Source organism: Nyctereutes procyonoides, unplaced genomic scaffold (genome assembly GCF_905146905.1).
Source record: "Nyctereutes procyonoides isolate TBG_1078 unplaced genomic scaffold, NYPRO_anot_genome, whole genome shotgun sequence".
In the NCBI taxonomy this organism is placed as follows: Eukaryota; Metazoa; Chordata; class Mammalia; order Carnivora; family Canidae; genus Nyctereutes; species Nyctereutes procyonoides.
The window spans coordinates 25,514,799-25,533,054 of NW_026575082.1; the positions used below are offsets into that span (position 1 = coordinate 25,514,799).

The window sequence follows — 18,256 nt, forward strand, 5'->3', positions numbered from 1 at the left end:
AACGTGGGATGAACCACCCTCTAGCGAACTAATGACACAGCCACAAAAACCTCAGAGTGTAGGTATTTGTAGGTCCCGGGGAGACATGCAAGCCCTGGAAAGGAGAAACCAGGGTCACACTGAGCCTGCACGTATTGGGAACCTACCCCAAAGCGTGAATTTGATATCTGTTATCTTTTTTTTTTTTTTTTTGGAAAGACCCAACATAGGCTCAGTTCTTCCTTTTTGACTCTCAACTTCCTTTTTAGAAAAAAATTTTTGGATTTAAATTCGATTTGCCAACATACAGCCTCACACCCAGCGCTCGTCCCATCAGGTGCCCGTCCCCCAGTCCCCCTGTCCCCCCGCCCACCTCCCTCAACTTCCTTTTTCTGCCGGATCCTTTTCTGCTTCAGAAACTCCTCCGTTCTTTGGGGGCCCTTTTGCCTTCGTCTTATCGGGAGCTCCGTAAACAGTGATGAGACATCCCAAAAGCACAGTTAGCCCCATTTTTTTTATTTTAATTTTTAATCTTTAAATTTTTTTCAAGTAGGCTCCATGCCCAGCATGGAACCAAAAACAGGGCTTGAACTCACAACCCTAAGATCAAGACCTGAGCTGGGAACAAGGGATGCTTAACTGACTGATCCACTCAGGTGCCCCTGCCCCACTTTTAATTATCAATCTTTTTTTAGTATATCACATGCCTATAATATTATTAACTATTAATTTATCTTATTCCTACTCTTGACTGTTTATCTCTCTTCCTGCTCCTTAAACACATCGGGAATGCATGTTCCGACCTCAGGACCTTTGCACTTGCTAGTTTCTTCTTACTGGAATCCTTTTCTTCATATTTCCACCAGCTTACTCCTTCATCTGCTTCAGATTTTTGTTAAGTATCACCTTTTCAGTGACCCCTTTCCAGCCACCGTCTTTAAAATTGTACCCACTTCCCTTGCCTTGCTTCCTATCTCTCTCCTGACTTCATTTTCTCCATTGCACTTAGAACTGTCAGAAATACTATATATTTATCTGTTCATCTGTTTGACGGTGGTGTCTCCTACTAAAATCTGTCTCTGTAAGGAAAGGATTTTTGTCTTTTCCCCCTACTATTGTGTTCCTAGTTTCTAGAACAATGGGTACTCAACAAAGTTCATTGAATGAAATAATAAATGTATTATTATCATTTCCAAAGTAGTTATTTTGTTATGATTAGTTCATAATGTGATTTTGTCCTGGGGCACCTGGGTGGCTCAGTCAGTAAGCGCCCGACTCTTGATTTCGGTTCAGGTGATGATCTCAGGGTTGTGAGATCGAGCCCTATGTTGAAGCCTGCTTACGGTGCTCTCTCTCCCTCTCCCTCTGCCCCTGCCCCCTACTCGTGCTTTCTCTCTATTTCGCTCTAAAATAAATGAATAGAATCTTTGAAAACAATAATGTTATTCTGTACTTTGGAACTAAAAGGGTAAAACAAAGAGCTCATAGACATGATCTTATTTTTTCTTCATACCAACCCATGAGATGTAACTGATTCTGTAGATAGGGAAACTGAGGCTCAGAAACATGAAGTGTGATATGCCAAGGTCCCGCAACTAGCAAATGGCAAAGCCAGGATGAGAAACTAGAGTGTTATGACCTAGAGTCTGTAGGTCAGATGTGATCTCGGGGTTGTGAGATCGAGCCTGAGAGGAAGGAACCCCAGAGAAGTAGGAAGGGTTGGCTCCCAAGGGCCCCTGCAGGCTCTCACATGAGGAGTGGTCACAGATAATATTTGTGACCAAATCCTTACCATCTTTTCCTAATTCTGCCTCCCATATAATCACTTTTAAAAAGAAATGCCTCTTCTGGCTCTGATGGCTTGTTTTGAGCTGTCATCCCACTGGTGCGTTGATGACTGGTGTTAGTTAAGCCTCAATTCACGAGACTGTTTCTGTCCGTGATTTTTTCCGCCTGATTTCTGCATTGAGTAACTAGGAGAGATACTTTTTGCAAAGTATTTGCAGCTTCCCTGCAAAACAGGTCAAAGAAGACATTTGGACAGATTCTTGAAGTTCTTCTCCAAAGCAGGATTTGATGTGTTTTGAATTATTTAGTAGGATTTAGGCCAAAGAAAGCTTTATACTCTCATGTTCTATTTGCGAGGAATCTGGGGAATGAGTCCTAAGTTCCTTTCCTATATCCTAGGAAATCCAGTGGAAATTCTTCTTCAAGTCTTGGAGAAATGGTATCAGGGACATTTCGAGCAACACCCACATCAACAGGTGAGGGATTTTTTGGTTTGTTTTGTTTTGTTTTAACAGGTGAGGGTTTTACTTTATCTCCTTCTAATGGAATGTTTTCCTTTCTTAATGTTTGAACATAACCGCAAGTATTTTTACTAATTTGGAAATGATTTAAAGCCTTGATTTAAAGATTCTTCTACTTAGTATTTCATTGCTCACTTTCTTTCTATAGTGATTCGATTCAATTTATACAATTTAAAGGATACTTGGATGCCAAAAATCCAAATCATTATGATCTAATTTTGAAAAGTCTTATTTCCCCCCAGAGCCAGTAACTGTCCATTGTGCAATTCAATCTCCCATATAATCTTGTATTATTCCACCCAAGAACCCAACAGACTTTAAGATGGTGAAGGCCAATTAAAAGAAAAAAAAAGTTGTAGACTCTTAAGAAAATGCTCTGTTCCAGTCTCCATGGGGAACTTTAGGACAGTACAGCCCAGGCTGTGGAGGTTGGGAGGGTTGAAGCATTGAATAAGCCTGGACGACCTCATTTCTATTTGGACAGCAGATAACTGAGTCTGGGGTTCTTGTGCGTCTGGATCCTTCCTGAGCTCCTGGTCTCTGAACGGAAGTAGGTCTCCAGGTTGTCCTCAGATGGACTGGACCTGCTTGGGTGACCACGGAACCAGTTTAATCAGACATCAAAATATTTTGCCTCATCCCCGTCTGTTGGACATTTACATCGTTGCAGCTTTGTACTATTACAGACAAGAAAGAACAGGAATGACTGGATATGGTTTTATTTGAAATTAAGAACAACGTAACAAGGAAAAATGTGTCAATATCCTGGAAAGTAGGTGAAAAACTTACAAACCCATATAGGACTGCAAAATTTCCTCATGGGCCATCAAAATCACAAATCCTAAAATAACTAGTGATTGGGGTGATGATCATTTTTACCTAAATCGTTATTCCAAGTTCCCTTTTATCAAATTTTAGGGATCCCTGGGTGGCGCAGCGGTTTGGCGCCTGCCTTTGGCCCAGGGCGCGATCCTGGAGACCCGGGATCGAGTCCCACGTCGGGCTCCCGGTGCATGGAGCCTGCTTCTCCCTCTGCCTGTGTCTCTGCCTCTCTCTCTCTCTGTATGACTATCGTAAAAAAAAAAAAAATCAAAAACAAATTTTATTTGTCCACGTTGTTCTCAGCTACATTGCATGCTGTGTGTCCAGCAGGGAGCAGCCTGTGGCCCACAGCTGGCCCAGAACTTCCCGCGTTATGAGAAAGTCCACCCTCCACACCCAATAGGAAGTCAGGATATAAGGTCATGCGTACAAGGAGGAAACTGCCTTTTTTTTTTCCTCTTCAAAATTGTCTTGTCCAGAATGAAATAGTAGAGTAGTGCTCTTCAGAATGGGGAATTGTGAAATGATGAAAATCATAGGGAAAAATTGGTATTCTCCCATCTTTTAAAATCATGTACTATCACTTACAGAGATTACGTATTTTGATATGGCTCTCATTGTTGTTTTTTAGCAAAACAGAAGCAAAAAGTGGTAAGTCGTGTTTCCTTTTTAAATTTACTGTTAAGGTCTCTATCCATACGTGCCTGCAATGTTCCATTTCAGTGACCCAAATGGCCATAAAACAAGGGAGGAGCCTCCTCGGTGGGGACCCGTGGTAATCATTTCTCATTTGACCTGAGAATTGTGAGTGCTGTGGCTGTCGAGGAGGTGTGCTTAGCCTCACCTTGTCATGCATGTCAAATCATCTTTTTCAGACGGAGCACATTCCTCCTTATGATGTCGTGCCATCCATGCGTCCAGTGGTGTTAGTGGGGCCGTCACTGAAGGGTTATGAGGTACAAATACCAATCTGTTTTGCTTCGGTTCTTGATCGGGAGTCTAGGAAACAGCTGTCGGGGGCTTGCTCTTCCGGAGTCTGCTTACACCTGGCTACCTGTGGGGCCAACTCCCCTCATGTGAAGGCGGGGGGCACAGTGTGGGGCCTATGTGGCCTTTCACTCTTTCTTCCCTTTCTGGGACACTTCTCCTCTTACATGTATCTCTTTGTTTAGAAATATATCCCTTAAAACATTTAAAGTAGAAAGTTCTGGTCAACGGTTTGCTCTGCATTAAATTCAAAGTGAAGGACTCTGTCTCAACCATTCCTATTACGATTAGAAATAATCAAGTATGAGAAAAAAAAAAGGAAATAATCAAGTATGGGGCACCCGGCTGGCTCAGTGGTAGAGCACGCAGCTCTTAATCTTGGGGTCATAAGCTCAAACTCCACATTGGGTGTAGAGCTTACTTGAACAAAAATAAAGAAATAATTGAGTATTAACAGCATAGGAGAACATGTAGGCAGCAAACCTGCCAGCAAACCTGAACCTTCAGAGCACCAACAAATCTCACCTTGCTGGGTGCTCAAGATGATGGCATACCCCACCAAATATTTCTGTGCTTATTTATTTTAAGGACACAGAAGGGGGAAAAACCTCCAGTGGAAACATTAATGAGCTTGTTCAGAGATTAAACAATACCACGTAAGGAGGAAAAGAGTAAAGACTCAGGGGTCCTACATTTCAGACGATGCCATTCGGACTTTGTGCTAGCACAGAGGAGATGCAGGACGTTAACTCTGAAGGTGGGCAACCCGCAGGGTACCATTGCCACTGAGCTAGGACAGTGTCCATCACATAGTCCTCAATACCATTTATTGAACGAATTAACGAATCTCGTTGAGGCAGACCCAAGAATCCCATCCCCTTCTCCTCCCCCCTGCCAGTCTCCCTCCTTCTTCCCCCGTCCCCTTGGCCTCTAAGTGGGGAACGTCAGACGAGCTATAGTGATGGAGAATTCCTACCATGGGGAGGCTGGGTCCTGGGCTCCAGCTGCTCCTCGCTGGACGCGAGCACCACTCAGGTGGCACCTGCCAGCCAAGCCAGCCCATTGTGGCCTCTTGGCTCCCCTTCTGTCACTAAGAAGGGAAGGGGGTCTGCCTTGGGTCTAGCGACCACTGCTGGGTCATGCCCCAACACCCTAGAGGACACCCAAGGGGGAGAGTTCAGTCCCTTTAAGTGGTTAAGCATGAGCGATGCCTTCCAGGTAACCTGGCCTACTGCCTCCGAGACAACAGGCCGGGTAGGGTCTCTGCTCAAAGTGTCCCTTCCTTCCACCTCTCTCACCTTTGACTTCTCTCTCTCTCTGTCTCTGCGTGTGTTTGCCTCATTCTCTTTTTCTCACCTCTGCAAAGGTAACAGACATGATGCAGAAAGCCCTCTTTGATTTCCTGAAGCACAGGTTTGATGGGAGGTGAGACATACAGATGTTTTTGTATTTTTATTCTCCTTTAACTGAACATGTATGATAAATTGATTTGTGGATCTGTGTTTCCAGTGATTGCAGAAGCTCTCTAATTAAAAGTTAACTCAGTGTTCAGGGAAGAAAACAGTGAAAGAATTCTGAAGATATGAAGTTATGAAGTATAGCATTGAATCCCCAAGGGAGAGAGGACCTTGAGAAGGAAAATAACCCATTTGTTTTAATTAAATGTATGTGTTGGTCTCTATTTCCTTGCTTGTTAGTGAATTCATGCCAAACTTATTTTGTGAAAAATATTAATGAAAATGTAGAATATTTCTGATAAACCTGGTGGCTCGCTGGTCAAGCTGGTAGTAATACTTGGGAACCGTGCATGAGTATGTGTGTGTGTGCATGTATGTGTGTCTCATGCAAAGGTATAAAGGACTGAGATTCCTGAAAAGAAGAGTGCAAGAAATGTTTTCATCATAAGCTTCCCAAAGTCACTGTTTGCAGGCGATGGTACTTAGTTCTGGGTGTTTTACCAGAAATCACCTTGTATTTTATTGGTATATTTTGCACGTATCGTAGGATTAACATGGCTCAGTCTCCAGCCATCAAATAAGTTAATCATTTAAGTTTTGTGAAAAATGCTTGAAAGAGTTGCTGTGTTTTGCAGAGAAATGGTAAAAAGTCCATATTGACTCACTACTAAGCTCCTTCGCAGTGCAAAATGCACTCCTTTTGAAAATAGCCACACTGCAAACACTGAAGGCTTACTAGAAATGCAGAAAACGAGAAGTATGAGTACATGCACCCAACTTGCCAGATGTTTTTCAAAGTAGCTTCAGAAAGATTTTTTTAAATTATGGTATTTTAAGGAAAAAAGCAAACCTAATAATGCTTTAAGTAGAAGCTGTATGTGTTTGTCAAAAGAAAAGCTTCTAGGTAACTGGGTTTACAATATTCATTAGCTTCTGGGACCAAATACAAAGAAACTGAGATTTTGGTTCCAATAATTGAGATTTTAGTTCAAGAAACCCGAATGCGTCCGTGCTGTTAGGTGGATGGCTGAGTACACGAAGGGCTACGAAGGTAAGGGCTCCAACCGGCGCGGGCCACTCTTGCTCTCAGAACAGTGTGAGGTGGCCGACGTGGGCCGGGGAGGCGGTCCAAAAGTGTGTGGCATGCTCGTGGGCGCCCCGGGGTGAGCCGCGGATGCCCACGGCTGCCTGGGCGGGACATGATGTGGCCAGGCCACGGCGAAGCGGATGGGAATGCAGGCTGGGCCCAGCAGGGTGGACAGAGGTTCTGATGGGCGCGTGGCCGTCTGCGCCACGTGCGTGGGATGGACTCCAGAGGCTTGTGAGAGGGCCGTGGCTGTGTCCTGCTCCTTGTGTCCCTGCTCTGGAAGGCGGAGAACAAAGTCGTTCCCAAGAAAACAGACGTGAAGCCCTGAGCATGCAGTTGGAGGGCAAGTGCAGGTCCTTGGCCGTGGTCTGGAGCAGCCACGCACCCGGGCCAGCTGCTCCGCTGGAGGATGCTTGCTCACGGCCAGCTCGCTCTGCAAGGAGCGCCGCAAAGGATGGCTGAGCTCTGAGTCTTGACCGTGACAGCAGTTCGGCCTGGCCGCCGCCAACTGGGCCGCAGCCCTGAGCTTCGGGTGGCCCTCGGCGGCAGGGACGCAGCGAGCCTGCGCGGCTTGCCCTCTGGGTCACTGTGCTGAGAGTCACGCGGTTGTAACCTGGGCCGTCCTCGCCTTAAGAGGTCCTGAGCCATCGGGCCACCACGTCTCAGTCCCAGGCCGAGCAGATCCTACCCCATCGTGCAGCCCGCCTGTGTCACGTTGAGTCCGTCACCACGTAGCACCTTTATACAAGACAGTATTTGCAGCAGTCTGACAGGTAGGGCCTACGGGGAAAAAAGGAGGGAACTATTAAAATTTAACAAAGAGAAAGTGAGTGGCTTAATTATGCCTTTCAAGAATGAAGCATCTGAGGCTCTTCCTCAATTTTCAGGCCCGGGAAGAGGAAGCGAATTTGATTTTAATGGCAGAGATCCGTTTCGAGTCTGGTGGACCTACTGCGTCAAGCATTTACACATGCTGTTGAAGATGGTGTTAGTAGAAATAGATTTAAAGTGTCAGTGCCAGGTGCTCCATATGGTCCGGTGGCCCAGCAGAAGATGCAGGGATGGGAGGAAGATTCAAACAGCGGTGAATGCAGTAGTTGGAGAAAGAGATGAGGTCTGCAGAGACCTGATTTATGGCAGAGTTGGGAAAAGATAGACAGGAAAGGCCGGAGTAGCAGAGTGGACTTGCTTTCAAATAACGAGAGGCCAGTGCGGCAGAAAAACCAGGAATGGAGCCGTTAGCTGAGAATATGTAGAGACTCTGATAAGGGAGAAGCAACGCGCTTGTAGCTTCACACTGACTCCGACACATCTGCTGTGTGGGGAATAGCCTTACATTTTGAGCTGTGACAGCCTGCTGCATTATGTTTTACCAATTAATAAAGGGAGAGGAAACAACAAATAGTCTTTAAATGAAACCAGCCAAGAGAACAGCTATGCAGAAGGCTTCAGCACCGTGATGCGGCATAAACAGAATGGTCTGGTGGAAACCTACTCAGCGTCTAATTGGCTATGAAGGCAGAAGGTTAGACAAAGGAGTCAAGGAAAAGTCTCACTATTTTTCAGAAAGAGCAAAAAAAAAGGGGGGGGGATCTATCGGCTAAGAAACTTTCTTCAGTCTTGTTTTTTTCAGATCCTGGTTAGAAAATAACTCAACAAACTGGATTTCAAGTCCAGCAGCTTGAGTGTTACAAAATAATATACTTGCCCTTTTAAATACCTCAAATTATTTGAGTCAGTTGAGAGCTACTTATTACACAATTTTATTGCTGTGACTGCTACCGTAGGACTATAATACAAGTAAGAAAAATAAAAAGCATATAAAAACCAACTAGATCCTGGGGGACCCTTGTGCACGTGGGCATCCATGCATGGTGGCAGTTCCTACGCACACATCATAAATTAGGGGAGCCTACCCAGCAGCTGGTTCAGCTGGTTGAATGCCCCATTCACAGTCTCAACAGCAGGCAGTTAAACCAACTGCCATGTGTTGACCTATGCTCATCATTTCCAACTCCAGTGAAGTTGGCATCATGCATTTTCACAACTAGATCAGATCGGCTCTACGGCAGTTATCCAACACTTTGTAACCAACGTGATCACGGCCAAAAATCCTAAATGAACTTCTTGTGGCCTGTATAGAAGAGATCTAAAGCTGAAGTTATTAGTCGAAGGCCACTCAAAGGAGAAAAGGGGTTCGAGAAAGAATTTGAAGAAAAGAGGCCGGCAGTACAACTCAGGAGACTCAGGGAGGTAGTTTTTATTAACAAACAGCAATGGGCACCCTTGACGCTGTCACCCAGCGGCCACGACAGCGGGACGAAAACAACTTGTAACCATAGTCAACAAATGGAAAAGGACAACACGGTACCTTCTGTTTCAAAATCGGTATCACTCTCTTATCACCTTCTACCGTTCTCTCCCTAAGTGCAGACTCATTGGTGATCAAACACTAGAGAGAAGCAATTGAACACTCGAATGCCAAACACCAATATTTAAATTAGCAGCTTTTGATTACAACGTGTCTGAGCTGATTCTCTTACCTCAAAGTATATATGAATTTCATGGACTCTGGAAGTGGGAGAGTTCATGGTAGACTAAGTTTTGAGCATAGGATATAAAGAAACTGTCTCCTCCAGTGGTGAAAACCTCCAGTAGTTGACTTACATACACTCTGTGCCCATCAACATAAAGCACTAGGAGTAATTACCTTGTTTGTCTCTACCCACAGTTCCATGAGACAGTTTAGCAAAGCCACCATTACCATCTTATTGATTAGAATACTGATGCCCAAAAGATGACCTGACTTGTCCATGGTCACACAACCAGCAGGAGCAGGATCCATGGAGAATGCTCATATATACGTATGCCCTCCATCCCAATTCTCTTGACAGCGTGCTTACTGTTTTGGTCTTTAAAATTGTCTTCTCCAGTCTCTGCAATAAATGGTGCTGGGAAAATTGGACATCCACATGCAGAAGAATGAAACTAGACCACTCTCTTACACCATACACAAAGATAAATTCAAAATGGATGAAAGATCTAAATGTGAGACAAGATTCCATCAAAATCCTAGAGGAGAACACAGGCAACACCGTTTTTGAACTTGGCCACAGTAACTTCTTGCAAGATACATCCACGAAAGCAAAAGAAACAAAAGCAAAAATGAACTATTGGGACTTCATCAAGATAAGAAGCTTTAGCACAGCAAAGGATACAGTCAACAGAACTAAAAGACAACCTACAGAATGGGAGAAGATATTTGCAAATAACATATCAGATAAAGGGCTAGTTTCCAAAATCTATAAAGAACTTATTAAACTCAACAGCAAAGAAACAAACAATCCAATCATGAAATGGGCAAAGGACATGAAGAGAAATCTCACAGAGGAAGACATAGACATGGCCAACATGCACATGAGAAAATGCTCTGCATCACTTGCCATCAGGGAAATACAAATCAAAACCACAATGAGATACCACCTCACACCAGTGAGAATGGGGAAAATTAACAAGGCAGGAAACAACAAATGTTGGAGAGGATGCGGAGAAAAGGGAACACTCTTACACTGTTGGTGGGAATGTGAACTGGTGCAGCCACTCTGGAAAACTGTGTGGAGGTTCCTCAAAGAGTTAAAAATAGACCTGCTCTATGACCCAGCAATTGCACTGTTAGGGATTTACCCCAAAGATTCAGATGCAATGAAACGCCGGGACACCTGCACCCCGATGTTTCTAGCAGCAATGTCCACAATAGCCAAACTGTGGAAGGAGCCTCGGTGTCCATCGAAAGATGAATGGATAAAGAAGATGTGGTTTATGTATACAATGGAATATTACTCAGCCATTAGAAACGACAAATACCCACCATTTGCTTCAACGTGGATGGAACTGGAGGGTATTATGCTGAGTGAAGTAAGTCAATCAGAGAAAGACAAACAGTGTATGTTCTCATTCATTTGGGGAATATGAATAATAGTGAAAGGGAATATAAGGGAAGGGAGAAGAAATGTGTGGGAAATATCAGAAAGGGAGATAGAACATAAAGACTCCTAACTCTGGGAAACGAACTAGGGGTGGTGGAGGGGGAGGAGGACGGGGGGTGGGGGTGAATGGGTGACAGGCACTGAGGGGGACACTTGACGGGATGAGCACACCAATAAAAATTAATTTATTAAAAAAATTGTCTTCTCTATGAAGGCTTTTTTTTTTTAATTAGTGCACTAATAGCATTGCATGTTAGATGTAGCAAGGATAGAGTACAGAAGGACCTTAGAGCTGTTCTGAACCAACATGGAAATACTAATTGTTTTTGAATGAATGTGTTACAACTAAAAATAGTAACTTTTTGTAGAAAACTAATACTCACAGGTCATGATAGATTGCAGCAATTATGATGAATTCCAAAACAGAAATAAAGAACAGTTGGGATTCAGATTTGCTAGATTTAGAGAACAATTTTTGCTAGTTTTCAGTGACATTTGCTACTATACCCAATTTGCTGAGGAATTAAACTCCTGTTCGTGTTTATCTATGAGACAATAATCCCTGACACTGTCACAGAAGAGTCTCGTAGGGAACTTTTAAGACATATCGAATAAGACGCATGGAAATACTGAAAGACACTGGAGGCAGTGAGTAAAGCAAGCAAAGAAGTCGAAAGGGCATTGTTTTAAGTAAGAAAATAATAATAAAAATATATAATATAGTATATTATATATCATATACTATAAAAATAGTATATCATGAAATATAAATATATATTTATATATATTATTTATATAAAAATATATATGTATATATATAATATAGTATAAAAATATCATATAGTATATGAAGAGTATTTTTAAAGTATATAAAACAAAAAAGAAGTATATAAACTTCAATTATATTGCTGAGAAGCCTTAAAAAAAAAAGTTAGGCTCTGGTGTCTGATTTTGATAACAGTAGCATCTCAGTATGGAAAATAGAAACTTCTGCTTTGTCTTTTTGAAGAGTTTCTGGGCTGTGCCTGTCTTGTCCTGAGCTCTTTCGTGCATGCGTGTGTGCTGTTAGTAAGAAATAACTTATAATAATACTTACCAAGAGGCCGACTCTTGTTTTCTGCTAGGTCGTGATCTCCGTCAGGGTCCTGGGACTGAGCCCATGAGGGACTCCACGCTCCATGGGGATTTCCCTCTCCCTGCCTGCCCCATCTCTAAAATCAATTAAAATCAATCAATCAATCAATCAATCAATCATTTTTTAAAAAAAGAGATGTTTAAGAAATGACTTATATTAACAAATGTGCTGGTATTTTGTTGACAAATAAGAAAAAGAACGCCGTATTGCCTGAACCTTTTCCTGTTTGTGGAATATATTAAGCAGTTTTTTTTTTCCTGTGCATGTGTGTTGTTTTGTTTGCTGCTTTTTTGTAAGACTTGTAAAAGCTCGTAAAACTCTGTGTGTGTTTGAAAAAGGCTTTGTAAACATTTTTAAAATCCACTAAAAAATAAGAGAATGCATCTGTTGGTAAACCTTTCAAATTTTAAGAACAAAGGGTCACTATTTGGCTTGTATAGACCTAGAAAATTTGATCTCCCTTATGCAGAATAGACTTTTTAGGCCCTCCAAAAGTCCTTATTCTAGAAAGTCGAATTCTGTTCCTCAATTAACCCATTTGTCTCTAGTCATAGATTTGAATTGCTCTGGAACTTGACTGTTTGTAACCAGCAGCTCCATCTTAAGACAACAAACAAACAGAAACTCAAAAATAAACAAGCAAACCCTATCCTGTAAGTAAAGGGAGCTGGGAGCACAGGACTGCCTATGAGGTCTCCTACCTCAAGTTGCAAAGGCCAACTAGGTAATGGGACTGAGACGTGGGGTTCACTCGCCTTTAATCTCATTGAAATCCTGACGCCTCTCAGTACATGGCCAAGGTCAGACGCGTCTGGGCTTGACCACTTGGCTGGCCCCTGGGGCTCAGGGCTGCCGGAGAAGAGCACTGTCAGGTGACTAAGGCCTGGCCTGGTGCTCGGGAGCCTGTGTTGTAGGCATCCTTAGCCTCTAACTAATCACGTGGAACTTCCTCTCTGTGTCTCAGTTTTCTTGGTAAAATGAAGAAATTGTACTTGAGCAATGCTTTCCAAAGCTTTTTAGCAGTGGAACAGCTTTTTACAATGAAATCGTCTACAAAGCCCTAGTGTAGAAAACAGAAATGCAGAGGCGCTTGCCTGGCATGGACGGAAGCTCAGCCGCCACTCAGTGGTCTCAGTGGCCTGGAGATAGTTCACAAAACCCTTAGTTTAAGAGGAAGGCAATTTGAAGATGCCTCAAAGAACTTAATAGTGTTTAAAAATTCTAAAAAATGTAAAAATTTAAAACTTATCCTCTACAGCTTATAAATATAATGACACAAGAAGGTGCTTTGCATTAAAATGGCCTCAGAACTTTAGTACAGCCTGTTGCTTTAAAGAAGCAATTTCCAGTCACTTGCAAAAAGGAGTATTTTACATTTTCCTCAAGGCTTTGGGTCACTGAAGTCAGGCCAGGAGCCACAGGAGAGGCTGGGAGTATGCCAAACAGGTGTGAGAGGACGTGGGGCTCAATCATCTCTACCTCCTCCCGGCCCCAGCCCCTAAAGGAATATACAGATGAAGGAGCGCGAGTGCACTGAGCATGAAGGGAAGGGGCACCATTCTTTTGTCTCCTTCCCAGAACTCTCCAAACTCTGAAAATAAGAATGTAGGAAGGTCCATGATGGCAGTAATCCAGTAATCGGCTTAGAGAGGCATTCTTTGCATTCGACAGGTAGATCATAATCTGAAGCTGATCAATCCCAGCTTAAAGAATTTTAAAACTGTAAATTCCAGAGATTCTTATTTGATGAATCATATGGAAATAGACTCCTCTCTCTGTTCATTTGTGGTCTTTGCTTTATTCTTCTCTTGCATAACTGCAGGAAACGCGTACAAGGCTTGCACGATCCTCACCTTGCCCTCAACTGTAGTGTCTTATGACTTCTCACTTCATGCATTCAGAGCCTTAAGCAAATATGAAGAATCCTGTGCATGAAGAAGAGAAATCGTATTTTCCACCTTCTTAGAAATGTAGCATTCCTTTGGGCTTGTAGAGAAATGCTTCTTGTATCATAAATTAACTGTTGAGCACCAGGAATGCAGCATCGCTACCAGCCTGTTGAGTGTTGGTGATGAAAATGAAGAGGGCTTTCCCCTTTGGCCAGCAGCATTGTTATGCGTGGGTAACACAGAGCATTGGTAGTTCTTGAAGGTCTGGTTCGAGAGCAAATCAACTGTGAATTGTAGGGAAATTGTATTGCTGCTTCCCAGAAAGGGCATGGTTTATTCCTAACGTTTTGATTCCCTCCTGGTATGGTGCGCATTATTAAAAAGAGAATTTTGGCAAAGTAGGTAATAGTGGGGGAAGAGCTGCATTTTTAACAACAGGTTGGTTTGGGTTTGGGTTTGGGTTAAATAACCAAAACCTTCCTCCAAGCTACCTGGCTTGTATTTTGCTACTAGCCAAAGCCTGTTGGAAATACTCACGGCCCATGTTTGTTATACTGTGGCTGCGCTGCAGTATGTAAAGTGGTTATTAAGTGCTGTGGTTATGAATCACTTGAGAGCCCCATAACATTGTTTACTGGCTTGTTCTGTTCTGTGTTCCTATTCATAGGATATCAATAACAAGAGTGACAGCTGACATTTCTCTTGCTAAGAGGTCTGTCCTAAATAATCCCAGCAAGAGAGCAATAATTGAACGTTCGAACACTCGGTCCAGCTTAGGTAAGATGTTTCAATGTGGTCTTTCTCCAAGCTGTGCTTTCAGAGCGGGATGACACACGTTGCGTTTATGAATGTCTTTTCCAGTTTGCTCCCCATTCTGAATGGGGAAGTGCCGATTGACTGAAGAGCATGCTATCCATGGAAAAGAAGGGAACGTAGTCCTACAGCAGCCAGAGCCTCCTTGCTCGGCTCTAGTCAGTGAGTTAGTCTGGTGGGAGGAATCCTCATGGGCTCCACTGGGCTCCTACTGCCTAACCACGGGGAGCCACGCATCTCCACTCTGCCCAAGCTTCTCGGTGAGGCTGATGATCTCCGTCATGCCTGAGTCACAGCTGACACGAAAAGAAATGAGATGTTCAACCTTCCCAGATCTTTAGAAGAAAGCTAGATAATGGTGTCTTAGGGCTGCTTCTGCCCTGAGCTAGTGGGACCCAGAATAGCCTCAGCCTCCGGTGGAAATAGCAACGAGCATTAATAACATGCAGGGAGCTTAAATGCATCTTTCCTGGAGCACAGTCAGAAAGCATCCCGAAAGCCACCATGATAGAGAAGGGGAAAATCCCATAGTGTTATGGGATTGGAGGGTTCTCGTCTCAGGAGTAGAAGAGTGAGTCTTGCAGACGCAAAAGGGTGAAGTGAGGTGAAAGGGTTTTTTTGTTGTTTAAGGTTTTATTTATTTGAGAGAGAGAGAGAGAGAGCATGAGCAGGGGAGAGGGAGGAGCAGGCTCCCCGCTGAGCGGGAAGCCCAACATGGGGCTTGATCCCAGGACCCCAGGATCATGACCTGAGCCGAAAGCAGACCCTTGACTGACTGAGCCCCCCAGGCGCCCCAGAGTGAAAGTTTATTAAGGGCAGGTGAGAACAGAAAGGAAAGAAAGCTCTAGAGCGACAGGGGTCCCAAATCGGTTGCCACTGTGGGCTTTCACAGTTGAGAGTTGACCGGGGAACTTAATCTTCTTGACATCTCTACCCCCGAGAGCACCATGTTTACTTTTTCTTTGAAGTCTGGTAATTTTCAGTAGTCCAGCGGTAGCTGCTGTGTAGAGATACCTCGTCCCTGACGTTTAAGACAAATGAGGTAGACTCCCCAGTTTCATTATATTCCCTCTTCTCTGGTTTTGTGCACCTCCGCATTTTCCACATCTGGGATTTCTGTGAGCCTGGAAACATAGCCCCCTGTGTGAGCCTAGTCACGTAGACCCGCCTGTCTCTCCCTCGAGCCCCGCCTGTCCCTGACTCAACGTGGAGCTAGCCACACAAAGCCACGTATGAACAGGACTGTGGAAGACGGAATCACCATCCCCAGAAACAAGTCCACGCTGCTGGGGAATCACGGCGTTCCTCTCGAAAGCCTGTTAGTGGTTTCGGTGATCGCCAGGCATGGCGTGGTCCCCTTGTAACTTTCTAGGAGTCTCTTGTGCATTCATATTCTGAGGGCCACTTGTTTTCCTCCCCTCTTCCTCATGGGCAGGGTGGGAAAGAGAGGGATGACCCCTTAAACGACGGAGATGATGATAGAAGACAAAAAAATTCCAAGAGAGCTTGCATGCCCAGGCATCTGCTGAAGAATTTGTTGAAGGTTGAGTCTTGACCCTGAGCCAAGAACTGTAGAGATTAGAAGGAAGCTACGAAGTGTCATCTCTACATTCCTGGCATGGGGTTGGCACATGGTAATTGTTCAATAGATGTTTGTTGGGTGGCTGCTTTATGAAAGAATGTTAAACATACCAAATGGAATAGTTGTCAGTCCCAGTGAGAGCAAGACCCTGGACCTCAGCAGCTCCTTCCTTAGTTCAGTATTTAGATCCTTCACATACAGAGTGAAACACTCTTAGAGACACAGTACTTTGACCTTGACGAAATAACAATGGAAGAGTTTAAAAAAATAATTAATTAATTAATTAATTTAAAAAAAAAACAATGGAAGAGTTAATGATGATGCATCAGCTTAGGTGACTGACCAAAGGTAAAGGCTGTGGGAGCCAAGAGTGTCAAATGAGGTTGAAGATTTCTTAAACAAGCATCCGTTGTCTCTTCTGTCTTCCACTCTCCTTCTCACTCCACAACTTTTAATTACTCCTCCCTCTGATGTATAATGAGAGGCTGAGAAGCACTTAAACACATATGCGAGGTTGCCTGCCTCTAACCATCTACCCCAGCCAAGGTCTCATGGATATCCTTGGAAGTTATTCTGGATAATCCAGGCACCTGTTTGAGTCAGTGGAGTAGAGTTAGTGTAAATATTGAGGACAAAACAAGACAGATGTCAGTTCACTGGTTTTTCCCCTTTGCTTTGCAAATTCATATACCTACAGTCATTAGAATTAATTTAATGGCAATCTATTAACATAACCACTACGTGAGCCCATTATGTCCATTTGCCTGCCTGTTAATGTACATTTGTGCATTCCCTCATCACATGTTCACTACTGTGTGCCACACACGGTATGCCGGACTTAGGAAGTACAAACATAACTAAGAAAAAATATCTTACCCATAAGCCACCGGAAGGAAAGGGCAGATGGTTATAGTGCTGTCTGATAATGGAATTACGAGCAAAGAGCTAGGGATATAAAGAAAGAAGAATAGGGAGTAAGAGGTGTCGGAGAAGACTTCAGAGAAGTTATATTTGAGCTGATTCTTCAAAGCACACAAGAATGTGCAAAGGCATCAGCATGTAAAAATCATTGCATGGTTGATAAACAAGTAATTTGTGCAGAGCACGCTTAGAAAGGGGGGTGGGTGGCATAGTTTTGAGAGCAACAGGGGAAAAGACTAGAAAAGTAGGTTGAGGCCAGTGTGTTAGGGCTCGAAATACACCTTGCTAAAGAAACCTCCCAAGTAGATTATATGAAATGTGAATTCTCAGAAATACTAATAATTGATAATATCCAAAAGTTTTCCAAAGTCAAATTTGGAAATTTGGATTCAACAGTTGACAGTTTCTTTACTGCAAGGCTTCTGAGAGCCACTAAGATATGAAGAGTAATGCGTGTTTGAAATTCCAAAAGAAATTATTAAAGCCTGCAATATATATTTTGCAAAAAAAAAAATCTCTTTTTCCTCTTAGGATATCTTAAGGGATTAGTGTTCGAGGGTACTCACTTTGGGAAAAGTTGCTCTGAACCCAAAGGAGCCATTGGCATAAATTAATTAAGCATTTGGATATAAGAAAGATCACAGGGGACAGAGATGCTGGAGAGAGGTGGGTCTAGAGGGTCATGGTCACGTTAGACAAGTGTTCACTGAGGTCTTCCAGCACCATAGTCCCTGACTTCTCAGGGCTCCATTAGTCTCGGGTAAGATCATGATGAAGCTTACTTTGGAACCTTCTGAGAATCAGCATGGGAAGTCAAGATTACTGGGCTTGCCTAAAGTTTTTCTTTAAGAAAACGAGCTATGTAGGGATACACACCGTTCTCTTTTTCAGACATACAGTTTATGTACTGAATCATGATCCAAATACGGGCCACTCTGTAGTGCGGCCTCGGCAGCCTCCTAGCCTTCTTGCCCGAGCACCTCCCACCCATGCCAGATTGCCCATTGCCTAAGAGTCCTGGCAGGGCATGTGCTTGCCCTCTGCACGGGTCAAAAACCACTTTTACCTCATTGCTGATGCAGAATAAATAAGGCGAGGTATTTCTGTGTTATTTATACAGTGTGCCTCGAGGGTTCTTTGTTCCAGAGCAGTCCAGTTTGCCTCACTACCTTTTTGCTACTTCAGAAGACATTTATATTCAGATTGGAAACTTAAAGCAATGCAGACTTGTTCTACAAAAGTCCTGGCCGGGAGGTACCTTAACCAGTGGCAATTTACTGGCAACAACC

The 18,256-nt window shown here is 43.5% G+C and overlaps 1 protein-coding gene across 1 annotated transcript in view; it reads left to right on the forward strand.

Moving 5' to 3' along the window:
* Positions 1-2,177: 2,177 nt before the first annotated feature.
* The window catches only part of LOC129514650 (voltage-dependent L-type calcium channel subunit beta-4), a 41,049-nt gene continuing 24,970 nt past the window's right edge, over positions 2,178-18,256 (forward strand). The window contains exons 1-4 of the mRNA XM_055333412.1: positions 2,178-2,243; positions 3,986-4,066; positions 5,464-5,522; positions 14,319-14,428. Coding sequence (XP_055189387.1) covers positions 4,022-4,066; positions 5,464-5,522; positions 14,319-14,428 — 214 coding nt within the window. The 5' untranslated portion in view covers positions 2,178-2,243; positions 3,986-4,021. The remainder of the gene's footprint in view (positions 2,244-3,985; positions 4,067-5,463; positions 5,523-14,318; positions 14,429-18,256) is intronic.